The sequence below is a fragment of the Haemaphysalis longicornis genome, unplaced genomic scaffold (genome assembly GCF_048455015.1).
Source record: "Haemaphysalis longicornis isolate Haplotype H1 unplaced genomic scaffold, Haemaphysalis longicornis Haplotype H1 scaffold_2, whole genome shotgun sequence".
Taxonomy (NCBI): domain Eukaryota; kingdom Metazoa; phylum Arthropoda; class Arachnida; order Ixodida; family Ixodidae; genus Haemaphysalis; species Haemaphysalis longicornis.
In genome coordinates, this window is record NW_027526295.1 from 93,613,050 (window position 1) to 93,626,378 (window position 13,329).

Here is a 13,329-nt window from a genome sequence, read left to right on the forward strand (position 1 = left end):
CCGTGTACTTTTTCTTGTATGTTGTGTATTTGCGCCTCTCCGTATGTTTGTAGCATCCGAAGTCGCACTGGGCCTTGGCCGGAGCGCTAGGCCTAGGCGTGGTCGCCCGCCGGCCTATGCTTGTGATGACTTTCCCCAGCCGCCGCAAGCCAACCGGGTGTATCTACAGCCCTTCCCCGTGGTTATACCAGCACCCTGTGGACATGGAAACTTAGCACGAAGACTGCTTTCCAAAATTTAATCGATTACCGTACTGGTATTGAAGAACGGCTGGACCGTAAATCTCTGACGTGGACCGACGTCGTCAGCGTAACTGCCAGAAGCGCCTCCGGCAACAAAAACTTCTCGGTCAGTTTTCTTCCAGTTACCCGGATGTTCGCCGAATTGCACCACCCGCAGTATCATTCCCAATCCATCAAGCGCCCACCACGCGATTACCGCCTCTTCCGTCCGACGCCTACAAACTGGTCATTCGGCCTCTCAACGGCCTCGTCCTTCCCCATTGGCTCATTCAGTGCATCGCCAAAGTGATCAGTACCGCAGCACATAAATCAGATTCTCCCAAACCTTCTTAGTTTTCGCATTTGACCGGAGAAAAAAACTTGCCGCAGTGAAGTTACCCCGGGCCTGTAAGTTGCCCAGAAGATGCAAAAAATCACTACCCTTAATATGGCCTAAATGCAGTATACAGTCACTGCTTCCATCGCAGTCCCAGAAGACTCAAGCAACGGTGCAATTACGATAATGGCTACCAATACCACCACCACTGAACTTATAGAGCAATACTTCCTCTGTTACGGTGGTGAATGCCATTCACGCATATATCAACCACGCCAGCAAGTATGGCGACTATGCCTTGAAGAGACTATGAAAAAAGTTTGGTTTATTATTAAGACTGCCTTGCCGTCATAACAATCCTACCAATGTTATTGCAAACTTCAAACAAGTTGTCGAGATATTAAGGAAGACATATGAAGGAGTGGCGGCTCTCCATCCACTTTCTGGCGCTTTATGACGTCGCAGAATTAGGCTTGTGCTATTGATGGACCCCTACTAAAGTCACTGCCAAGAAACATGAGAGGGCAATTGTAGTGGGACCTCTGGTTCCGTTTCATCGTATCACTTGAATGCTAACATGCAATTGACACTCTAATAAATACCTTTTTTATTCCTGGACCATATTACATCACTCCTGCCCATTTTACGTCACTGCAGCACGAAACTTTAAAATTTACCAATATTTTTCGCTTTTTCTCGCTGAAAAACGTCTTTCTTGGATAGAATGAAAGGGAGTGAGTTAAAAAAGGAAAGTTCCTTCAAACTGAACAAAGTTGCATTTTGTCTTCATTGCTACTTTAAATTCTTTTTGTCATGCACACCTTATAGTTAAACGCGCTCCAAATGCACTTATTCTGCTCTGCATACATGCACGATGCGTCGTCCCTACCAACCAACGTAATAAAATTGGCCAAATGTGTAGCACAACTGTATATAAAACGGTGGGGAAGTTCGAAACACAGCATACTATTCTAGAATTCACGATGATAAATTACTTTGATTGTGTTTATATAGGCATGTCCCTGTCACATCAAGGCCCCTAAGCCTTCTCAGCGAACGTGCGAACGTGGTGAAAAAACGCCTTATCTACGCAGCTCCCGTAAAACATGTGGAGAGATGTACGAAATCAATCTGCACTGCTAATATTTCATCAAACTTTTACATTTTATTCCTTACCTATGTACACAACTATCAAAGTGCTACCTTCCATTTCTTAGCTGTGTACATGACAGGTACAGAATGCCAGAAGAACGAAGGTACATAACAGGTCCCCTTACAATGACTGACTATGGGACCTCTTTCTGTATATCTTGCATACGTTATGTTTATTTCGCAAAAATAAATATTTTCTGATTTTTATTTCTGATTCTGATTCTGAAACTGGTGCTTGTTTTATATGCATGGTTAGCTTTTCCTCAACCTGCTACATTTCATTTGTTGCCTGTGTACATAACAACAGACAAACGAAACTTCTTTTATCTGCAGTTTTCTTTTCATCAAACTTCTAAATTCTATTTGTTATCTATCTACACAACAGGTACTAAACGAAAATTGTGTTACCTGCCTCTTTAACTCTTAATCAAACTGCTACATTCTATTTCATACTTACGTTCATAGTACATACCAAACAAAACTTGTATTATCTGCATGATTACCTTTTAATCAAACTTCTAAATTCGGTTCGTTACACCTGTGTGCATAACTGCACCGGCGAAAACTAGGTCTTGCTTTGTCTGCATGGTTACCTTTTCGTCGAATTTTATTTGTTACCTATCTACAAAACAGGTACCAAACGAAACTTGTTGTCTTCATGCTAGCCTCTTGGTCAAACTGGCCATGTTACTCATGTACATGGCAGGTACCAACAAAACTACCTATCTACAAAACAGGTACCAAACGAAACTTGTCTTCATGCTAGCCTTTTGGTCAAACTGCCCATGTGACTCATCTACATGGCAGGTACCAACAAAACTTTCTTTTTATCTGCATGTTTCGTTTTTCAAACGGTTGCATCCTATCTGTTGATTTGATTGATTGATTGTGGGGTTTAACGCGCCGACGCAACGCAGGCGATGAGGCGCGCCGTAGTAGAGGGCTCCGGATCAATTTTGACCACCTGGGGATCTTTATCGTGCGCCGAAATCTCGTACACACGGGCGTTTTTGCTTTTCGCCTCCATCAGAAAAGCGGCCGCCGCGGCCGGGAATCGAACCCGCGACCTCGTGCTCAGCAGCGCAACGCCTTAGCCACTGAGCCACCGCGGCGGGTTGCATCCTATCTGTGCCTTCCGCATTTCAGGCAGCAACCAAAACTGGCGATTTTTTTACCTTTACCTTCAATTTCACACTTCTAATTTATTACTTCTGAAACTTCTCACATCAAAACTAAAAATATAGCACATTCGGTATAGAGTTTTGGGGAAACACGGGTAGGTTTCCCGAGAGTAATAGTATGTTTACCATTGTGCAGTTTCCCCCTAGAAATTTGCTCCCGACGCTGGCACTTGAGGGATAACACTGCGAAGAAGTGAGAAAGCAGGGAAAGCTTTTTGAGCATTCAATAAAAAATACAAGTACAAGCCAAACAAATTAAATTCAATCTTGTTTCTTTTCGAATGTATATCCCGTCAGTAATTTTCGCAACCACGATAGCGATGCCAAGTAAACAGTGGTGTCGGAAAAAGGAAGTAATGCATACGTACCCCAGTCCGATAAAATGCCGCGAACAGCCGCGAGGACAAAGACAACGGTGGCAAAACCGGCGAACCCATGTTGTGCAAAGGCCCCCTGGAGATGTCAATGGCGTGAGGGATTTCGTAGATGATAATGCACGTTATACCGCGTTCTTCTTATCCGTTCTGGCACCCAGCAGTCGCCACACCTATGTGTAACGTCTTCTGTGAAAAACATTCACCGCTTTCCTCTCAGCAGGGGGTACCAACTCTCAGCTCCCCACAACGCATTCCCCCATGAATGGGACTCAACATCTACGTCATCCCCATCCAGCGTCATAAGCGCTCTACATACGACGCCGGGCGTCGCCAAAACCATACACGTTTCCTCCTCAGAAAACATGGCACCGACCCGATCACCCTTTATATGGATGCCTCACTCTACCTTCAACGACCCGCTCACATCGCTACCGTTGCCCATTTCGTCAGTACCTCGCTCACCTCGGCAAATGTCTGCACACTTTCTACGACCACGGCCGAAACAGCAGCCATTGTCCTTGCTACGATCAGAGCCGCAAGTCTCAGCATAACCATTCTTACTGGACCCAAGCTGCATACCATCGTTCTGCACGCGGACACTCTTGACTCTTACACTTGCCATCCTCTCTCAATACCCACCCTCCTCCATACTCGCACCATCTGCACACCTATGGCCACATTTCCCTCCCTGTGAACGAGGTAGCGCCGGCAACCGCCCGAGCTCTCCTTCACCGGGCATTTCCAGAAGAGTCCCACAACGCAGATGTTGCAAACTCCTTAACGTCCCTCTCCGAAAATCTACATTGACATCCTCTACCCCTACGGAGCCGCCCTAAACACCTTTTCGACCCCTTACACTACCCTACCTACAAGGAGACGCCCGCATTTGGCGTCGACTTCAAATTAACACATAATGCAATCACCTCTATGTCCACCACAATCCTCCTATTGCCGTCCCCGAACCAACCACCTCCTCTGCGATCGGCCTAACACTGCGACTCATGTCTTCTGCCACCGCCACCTCGTTCCCCTTCCCTTAAGCAATGGGAAAGCGCACTGCAGATCGCCGAGCTCGAAGGCCTGGTCTCTCGGGCGAAAATGCAGCCGCAGCCTACCAGAACAGGATGGCCACTCGCTGCTCATGGTTTTTCTGTCCTCCCCCTATTGTGGAAGTGAATATTCTTTTAACAGCGAAGTTTTTGTTGCTGGCCGTAATGTGTGCCGTACACAACGTCACCAAAAAACAGCGTCATAGCTACTCCTACTGTTTACCGTTATTGCGAGCCTGTTTTTTACGAGGGGCGCGCGGCGTCGCCCAGGCTTGCGCGTGGCACTGGCAACAAATACCGAGAAAACAGTTCACGTGCGACTGCGCCTAAAGGCGGGACCACAAGACAACTCGCGCTACCGACGCCCAGTTCACGAAGATGGTTATCCCCGGTTCTTGCGCGTGCTGACGTGTTCCATTTCGGGAGAAATGTAAAAGCCAGCGAACAAAAGCATCCGGGACCACCAGTGATGCACATCGATAGACATCAATCTGCATCGATGGATATCGATCAGGGCCCTCCAGTCATTAGATGAATATCATGATTGCTACTACTACTACACTGAAAAGTGGCGGCGGTACGAGTAAATAACAAATAATGTAAATAAACAATTTCAAACCTAATGCAATACGTGCTGCAGTGTCCTTAAGTGCTTACATAGAAAGAAATGAGCTTCGCCATGTTTCAAGCCTTGCGCGACCTTGTGCAAGCTTCGCCATGCAAGCTTCGCCTTCTCACACTGCTCCCCTTTTTACCAACTGTGAGAGACGTAAATTGAAAGCTGACTGGGCCCTTATCTTACAAAACTGCTGCCAGTTTTGCTTCATGTCTAACTTCCCACTGTTTCATAGTGCTATATTGATGCGTATCCCTTGTAGAATCCGCGCCAGCACTCCGGAGAGCCTCGGGCTCTTCTGCGTTGTTTTGCCATTTAAAAAGCCTGGCTACGCAACACATTTGAAGTGAGCGCCCTGTTCAGCGGGTGTTTTGACAACAGAACGCCTCCCTACTGCTTCCACATGGCGACGCCATTTGTCCTCTGGTACCGTTTCAGCCATTTTAGCGCACATCCTCCAAGTGAGCGCCACCTCGAAAAATATTTTGCCAGATCAAGATCACCATGGTGTTTCAATTGAACTTAGCCCTCTCCGCTACTACGCAGCCACCTGCGCCTTGTTAGAAGCAGCGTCCTCCTCTACCACTTGAGCCCCAGATCGCTTCGTATGCCGAGCACGCGCCAAAACCCATAAATAACAGCCTCGAGATCCAGTGTAATGAATTTAACCCTTAAAAAGGATGCAAGTATTACATGCATCGGGATGGTAATAAAGGACGTCAAATAATTGCGGCTCCCTAAAACCCGTTGAAGTCCCTTCGCTCCAGTAAGGGTTTCGGTGGTGATTGTAATGTCTGGGTAAAGGCGTGTAGGAGATTACTATATACCGTTTTTTATCGCTATTATAAGCCCCCCTCCCCCCCCCCCCCCCCGATTCTAAGCACCCTGCCTTACTTTCAGGAAAAAATTGTAAAAACGTTTGCATACGAATCTAATCACCCCCTTTAGTAAGCAATCATTGCAAGGTAGATTTAAGAAGCGTAGAAGCGTAGAAGTAATATTTGAAGTTTTCAATTACAAACCAGTTCAACGGACCAGAAGACAACCTACTGGGGATACTGACAGCGGTGGCCCAAGCGGCCCAACGAACTCGACTGGTTGGGAGGGGACTGAGTATCAGGCGTAAGTAGTGGGTTCACGGTCTTTGCCAATTTTTTCTTTGGAATGTTTGCCAAATAAAACGTTATTATTTGCGCCCGTCTCATCGAGAAACAGCCGCGAAAAAAGTGGTGGGGTGAGGGTCTATTTATGTTTTTCAAAGCTAAGCACCCCCCTCACTTCGGGCATCGTTAGCGAGGAAAAAAGGGGGTGCTTAGATTCGAGTAAATACGGTATATAATATTGCATACTGATGCGGAAATGCTTTGTCTACCTACATGCCGATTCACCTCTGGCCTTTATGGGAAGAAGTTGCGTCCTGAGTCTCATACTGTAATGCCCTCGCGTATAATAGACAACCGGCGTAGTCTTATAGTCGTCGTTGTTGTTGCTGTCTGTGCAAGCATTAATACTAGTACTTAGCTTTGACGCAACGCGCAAGCAAACGTGATATGAAGCTCACCTTGAGCAAAACTGGTTCGGCTTCCTCAATCAGCCCCCTGGTGCGTACCATGAGAGGGCACAGAGGACAGTCACTGCACATCCACTCGGGTAGCGACATGAGACTCTTCGCTGGGGTTACCTATTAGGGCAGATGCGTGATGAGGAAACAACGTTTATTAAAATGAGAGCGGGCACACAAATTAACATACGCACCCCATATACTTGGAAGCTTACTGCTCATCATGATCCACCGCTTTGCTAATTGCTCCCGTCTTTTAGACCCACATCACAGAATGTGATATGCTTGAAACAAACTTGTCAGTCTTGTGCTCATTTAACCCGCGAAAGGCCCTGAAACTCTGCGTGTAGCAACTCCTTGTGGGCACTCTTTTTAGCATGCAACCGCTTAATCCTCAGAGTATCCGGCACGTTTTTAACAAATGACCCTGAGTAGCATTAAAGTGCCCCTCCACTTCAGCTGCCTGCTACACCCAACTGTTTTTCGTGGAGTGTTTGAAGTCTGAAGATTATCAGATATGTCTGAAATCAAGGTCCACAATCCGAAGCAGAAAAGCAGGTCCAGGCGTGCAACCTTAGTTTAAGAATTCTCATCTGGCCAAAGCGTAATGAATTGTTTGAACGACATCCAGCCAACCAGCCATCCGCTGCTTTAGCAGCAGACGTTTGCGTCTCGTATCTAGAGCGATCATTTCGAACCTGCCTGCAGAAGTACACGGTCCCTTCCGGTTCATCCTGAAAGGTGCAGTCGAAGTAATTGAATAGGCTTCTCAGCTTTTCACAGTGGCACGGCCTGCAATGAAAATAAAAAAGAGGGGGATAAATTTCTTTTCATGTGCACCTATGACGTCACGTAGTCTGAAATTGTAAAGCTTCTAAAATGAAAAAGTATTAAACGTATTAACAAAGTTAACCCTCTCGCAGTGATATGGTTTGTACATTTATTTCCATGGCTTACGTACAAGCATCAAGTTTAATTTGAACAATAGTTTCCGGTGACATAGACTCCATATAATTTGTTTTCTTAATCGAGGGTTGCTTTACACTCAACAAACACTGCAAGGAAAAATTTCAAGCCACACAATAAAAGAGATATTACATTGTATTTATTGATTGATTGATTGATTGATTGATTGATTGATTGATTGATTGATTGATTGATTGATTGATTGATTGATTGATTGATTGATTGATTGATTGATTGATTGATTGATTGATTGTAAGGTTGAACGCGCCGACGCTACGCAGAGGATGAGGCGCGCCATAGTGGAGGGCTCCAGCTTAATTTTTACCACCTGGGGATCTTTAACATGCGCCGAAATCTCGTACACACGGTGGCGATGGCGGTGGTCGCGGTGGTGGAGGCGGGGGGTGGCCGGCAAGCCGGCCGCCGATGCCGAAGCCGGCGCGGTCGCTGCCCCGCGGGCTGCTCGCCCTCATGCACGTGCCGCCGCTGCCGAAGCACATGGACCCAGAAGAGAACCGAGAGCGGCGAGCGGCCAGAGCGAAAGCCCTGACGGACGTGCACGCGGCGGACACCAACGCCTTCTACGTGGACGCGGCGGAATACCCAGGCCGCCGGGGCACGTACGCCGTGGCCGTGATTGCAGCGACCTCCGGGAAGCTGTGCTCGGCGGGCAGCGTCAGGGCCCGGGACTCAACGCAAGCGGAGGAGCTGGCGATCGCGCTGGCCCTAGTGGACCCACGGTGCGCGACAGTGATCAGTGACTCGCGAAACGCGATACTGAGCTACGCTCGGAACTCGGTGTCGGAGTGCGCAAACAGGGTGTGCGGGGCCCTGCCCCGACGGACGCTACCGGTGGTCCTCAAGTGGTTCCCGGCACACGTGGGACCGGTGGGGACCGGGACCAACCGCAACGAGGAGGCGGACCGAGCGGCGCGCGTGCTAACGAGACACGATGGCGCCGCCGTCGCTGGTGCGGCCGCTGCCGCGGCTGCTGCTGCTGCGCCCGCGGAGGGTGCGGCGGCGGCTCGGGCGGCGGCTGCGGCCGAGGCGAGTCTGCCCCCTCCTCCTACTCCATCGAACGCGGAAGACTACTACAGGGAAGAAGAGGAGGCAACCCCGGTCAGCTCCTACAAGGATGTGCTTGCGTGGTACAGAGAGACTAGGCGCGCCTTCCCGCCGCCACACCGTAAACTCACCAGGAGGGAAGGGGTGCTCGTGCGACAGCTCCAAACGCGGGCGATATGGACGCCCGTGGTCGCCAAGCACGTGTGCCCCGAACTATACCCAACGGACGAGTGTGCGCTGTGCGGGAGCGCTCGTGCGACCATGCAGCACATGCTGTGGGGTTGCCTCAATCAACCACCGACAACAACAACAACGGAGGAGGACGATGATCCGCTCCCACCAAGCGTGAGGGACGCGGTCACCAGCGTCAACTACGAACTCCAAAAGATGGCTGCCGAGCTCGCGCTCGCGGCCATCGAACGCCAGCGGCCGAAAGTGCGACTTTCCACCACCCCTTGCACGGGGTCCGGCGAGTAGCGCCAGTAGGTAACCCACCGGGTTTACGCAGGCATGAATAAATGTTGTTTCTCTCTCTCTCTCGTACACACGGGCGTTTTCGCTTTTCGCCTCCATCAGAAAAGCGGCCGCCGAGGCCTGGAATCGAAGCCACGTCATTATGCTTACCAGCACAACGCCTTAGCCACTGAGCCACCGCGGTGGGTAAAAGAGATGTCACACTTCCTAAGTAATGGTGGATACATACAAAACCTTCAGTACAAATTTATATAAAGAGCATGTAAAAGTACTGCTGTAAGGCATGTAAAAAGTATGTAAAAGGCGTGTAAAAATACGCACTATATTCTTCAATCCGACATTCATGCATATAACCTCGTATATATGTGTAAAACATTTAACTAAGCAACCCCATTGCTGAAAGCCCTTATTTCTTTCTTTATGGTGACTCATCTTGCAATAACGACAGTTTCCTCCAAAGCGCTCAATGTCTAGTGGAAACCACTCTACGCGCTAAAATGAAGCTATGTTAAAACAGCCAACTCAAAGATTTGAAAAGAAAGCACCACTTTAGCTGTCTTACCCTTAATCTCGCGCGCGCAGGCTTTCGCCTAGTTTTGAGTAAGTTCACTTACGCTGCGCAGTTTTCTGAATCCCGCAATCTTTATTCAAATCGACAAAAAGTCATACCCACTGCCATCGCACCACCTATGAATAAAGTGCACACTGCCGAACTGGGCGCATAGAAGCCCTTTGACAACAATCCTGCACACCTAGCGGCACGAGTACTGGACTGGTCCACAACGCCTAGTGCGGAGCTAAGCACTATACGACGCTATAACTCCGGACGTGCTCTCTCCAAGCCAAAAGCCATCGTCACATAATGGCCTACACGTACAATACAGCTAGTGGCAAGAGACACGCACACCTTGGCGCGGAACTTAACGTGCATCTGTGAGTATAGTCGATCTCGCGTTAACGACACCGTCCAGGTCGCCCTGCAGATAGCCACCGGCGGACGCACGGTCCTCTCTACAAGCAGCTGTTGGACTTTCTTGCTAAGGCTGGCCTACACAGTATTCTGTAGTGCATTAGCCGCCTACATACCGTCACTTTTTTTTGTATATACTGGTTCTCTTTCTTACATTTATATGCAAACTTGAACATGTGTGTTTTCATTCTTTTCATGCCCTGGGACAAAATTACGCAATATAAAAAACGTCCCACAGGGAATGTTTCTTATACTTATATGTAAACATGAGCATGTAGCTTTTCCTTCTTTCGATGCCCTGTGACAAAATAGCGCAATATAAAAACGCCCCACAAGGCGTCTTTGTTATATCTACATGTAAACTCGAGCATGTAGCTTTTCATTATTTTGATGCCCTGTGACAAAATGGCGCAATATAAAAAACGTCCCACAACGCGTATTTCTTTATTTATGTGTAAACTGGAGCATGTAGCTTTTCATTCTTTTGATGCCCTGTGACAAAATAGCGCGATATAAAAAACGTCCCACACGACGACTTTGTTGTATTTATATGTAAACTTGAGCATTTATTTTTTCATTCTTTTGATGCCCTGTGACAAAATAGCGCAATATATAAACGTCCCACACGACTTATTTGTTATATTTGTATGTAAACTCGAGCATGTATCTTTTCATTCTTTTGATGCCCTGTGACCAAATGGCGCAGGATAAAAAACTTCCCGCAAGGCGTCTTTCTTATATTTATATGTAAACTTGAGCATTTAGCTTTTCATTTTTTTGATACCTTTTGACAAAATGGCGCAATGTAAGAAATGTCCCACAAGGTGTCTTCCTTATATTTATATGTAACCTCGAGCATGTAGCTTTTCATTCTTACAATGTCCTTTGACAAAATAGCGCAATATAAGAACATCGCACACGACGTCTTTCTCATATTTATATGTAAACTCGAGCATGTAGCTTTTCATTATTTTGATGCCCTGTGACAAAATGGCGCAATATAAAAAACGTCCCGCAACGCGTATTTCTTTATTTATGTGTAAGCTCGAGCATGTAGCTTTTCATTCTTTTGATGCCCTGTGACAAAATAGCGCGAAATAAAAAACGTCGCACACGACGACTTTGTTGTATTTATATGTAAACTTGAGCATGTACTTTTCATTCTTTTGATGCCCTGTGACAAAATAGCGCAATATATAAACGTCCCACACGACTTAATTGTTATATTTGTATGTAAACTCGAGCATGTATCTTTTCATTCTTTTGATGCCCTGTGACCAAATGGTGCACTATAAAAAACGACCCACAAGGCGCCTTTCTTGTATTTATACGTAAACTTGAGCATTTAGTTTTGCATTCTTTTGGTGCCCAGTCACAAAGTGCAGCGATATAAAAAACATCCCGCACGGTGCAAACCCGCGTGAGTACTCACGTGGCAAGGAAGGGAAACAGCTCTGAGCAGTTGAAGTCCAGCAGCGTCGGATGCGTTCTGGATGTGCGCTTGGGAAACGTGGAGAAGAAAGCATTGGCGAGGAGAGATGCAAGGAACGGTCGGCTCAGTGCAAACATGCCCTCTGCGGAAAGAACAAGCGCCACACGAGAGATTACGTTCTAGGCAGAGAGAAAACCACTGCACCGAACTAAGTTGTCCACGCGCACCTAAACGCCACAGAGAAAAGTACGTTGAAGGCAGAGATGCAAGCACTGCACTGAACTAACTTGTCCACACGGACCTCGCGGCGCTAACTGTGTTTTTACGGCCTCTCTCGGTAATTACGCACACTGAACACTAAGGTTGCGTGACAGTTCGAGCGTAATAAAAAGGCCGATGATTTTTAATTAACCGGTGATGCGTAAAGCGACATCAACCGCTGCGCTGTCACACGCTATTACGCGGAGAAATGATCATGCTTCGAGGAGATACGATACTATGCAAATGCACGGTACGAGATTGAACGTCGGTTGCTCCTGAATATCGACAGAAAGACGTTCTACCGAGGACCAGAGTGCGATATTCGATGAATAAAGTCTGAAGGATAATTACTTATATTTGCGGGGATGTATCTGTGTATGTATTTTTTATATGTACGTGCTTATGAGCACACAGGATATTTTTGCGCGCATGCATGTGTGTCATATATGTACGTATGCACCTTCGCGTCTGTATAAGGATGCGTGTATAAGTGCGTGCATATGCAAGCGTGTGTGTCAGACAGCCGACACGGACAATTGCTGCTTTCCGCGGTCGGTCGAGATATACAGCTACACAAATAAAGGTAGACAAATTAGATTTCCAAGTTCCTGTTAGCACTTGACAACAGCCCGAAAATACTCAATACAGCAAAGTAAGGACCCGGTGCTTGAACACTACTCTTAAGCAGGTGCTGATATATGAGACGATATGTTCACTCAAGTTGACGTTGCCGCAATCACGGCAGTTACACGGCAGTTCAACAATCCTCCATTGCTTCGTGCAGCTGAGTTTGCACTTTGGATGATCTTACGTGTCACTAGATTCTTATTAGTAATGTTTTATTTGCCTTGAATGTGAACATCTTCAACAGAATTCTGTCTGGTTGGGTTAAACCTGAGGAGGAGGCAAATACACGACCACGGGCAGCACTTTTTGGCAGCACTTTTAATTTTAGCATTAAAAATTTCCTACACAACTCATTGCTTTGGTGCAAATCACAGCGAAAGATGATGGCATTTTGGCGGCCCCTACCAGTTAAGGCCTCCCACTCTCCCCCTATCGTAATCCTCCCGCTCTTCTCCTACGCTCGCTCTCCTCCAAATCACCTACCCTCGTTCCCTGTACCCAACGGCTCCTTCCTTTACTACAGTCCCTGAATATATCCCGAAATAAATCCTTTAAATTACTAACTATAAAAAAAGTTTAAACAATACTTTAAAAAAACAAGGCTTCTGCCACAAGGTCCACCATAGCCAGAAGTAGGCCCTAAGCAGCGTTTTCTATTCCCTCTCGCGAATGTTCACCTCATTTGAACGCAGATCCGGTAAAACTGCGCACGAGTCAAGTCAGTGGGGAATAAGGAAGCGTCGGCGCATAAAATACGACGCCACGAAACCCATCGGGGCCTCTTCAAGGAACAGAACAGCAACGGGCCAATTTGTTCCGCGTGCTGCTCGGCAACCAGCGGAGAAAAGAGGATACTGCATGGAGTGCGCTGAGTATGCAGCTCCATCGCGTACGCGAGCTTGCTTCGCCGAGGAACCAAAACAGACCAGGGCTATTTGAACGGAGTCTAGGAGGCCGCCGCGGCTGGCAGGGGGCCAAGCAAAACGCGCGTGCAAGAAGTGAGACCGAGTGGAAAAGGCTTGAATGCGTCGGAGTGCCTC

At 47.4% G+C, this 13,329-nt stretch overlaps 1 protein-coding gene across 3 annotated transcripts in view; it reads right to left on the bottom strand.

The window, feature by feature from the left end:
* LOC144169039 (uncharacterized) overlaps positions 1–13,329 on the bottom strand; it is a 139,700-nt gene that overhangs the window by 19,284 nt on the left and 107,087 nt on the right. For 2 of the 3 annotated variants that reach the window (XM_077698033.1, XM_077698034.1), the window contains exons 4-7: positions 11,402–11,543; positions 7,193–7,286; positions 6,495–6,614; positions 3,018–3,074 (exon numbers count right to left, since the gene is read on the bottom strand). In XM_077698033.1, the coding sequence (XP_077554159.1) occupies positions 3,018–3,074; positions 6,495–6,614; positions 7,193–7,286; positions 11,402–11,543 (413 nt within the window). Of the gene's footprint in view, positions 1–3,017; positions 3,075–6,494; positions 6,615–7,192; positions 7,287–11,401; positions 11,544–13,329 lie in introns of those variants that run through there. The other variant, XM_077698035.1, reaches the window with a different exon arrangement.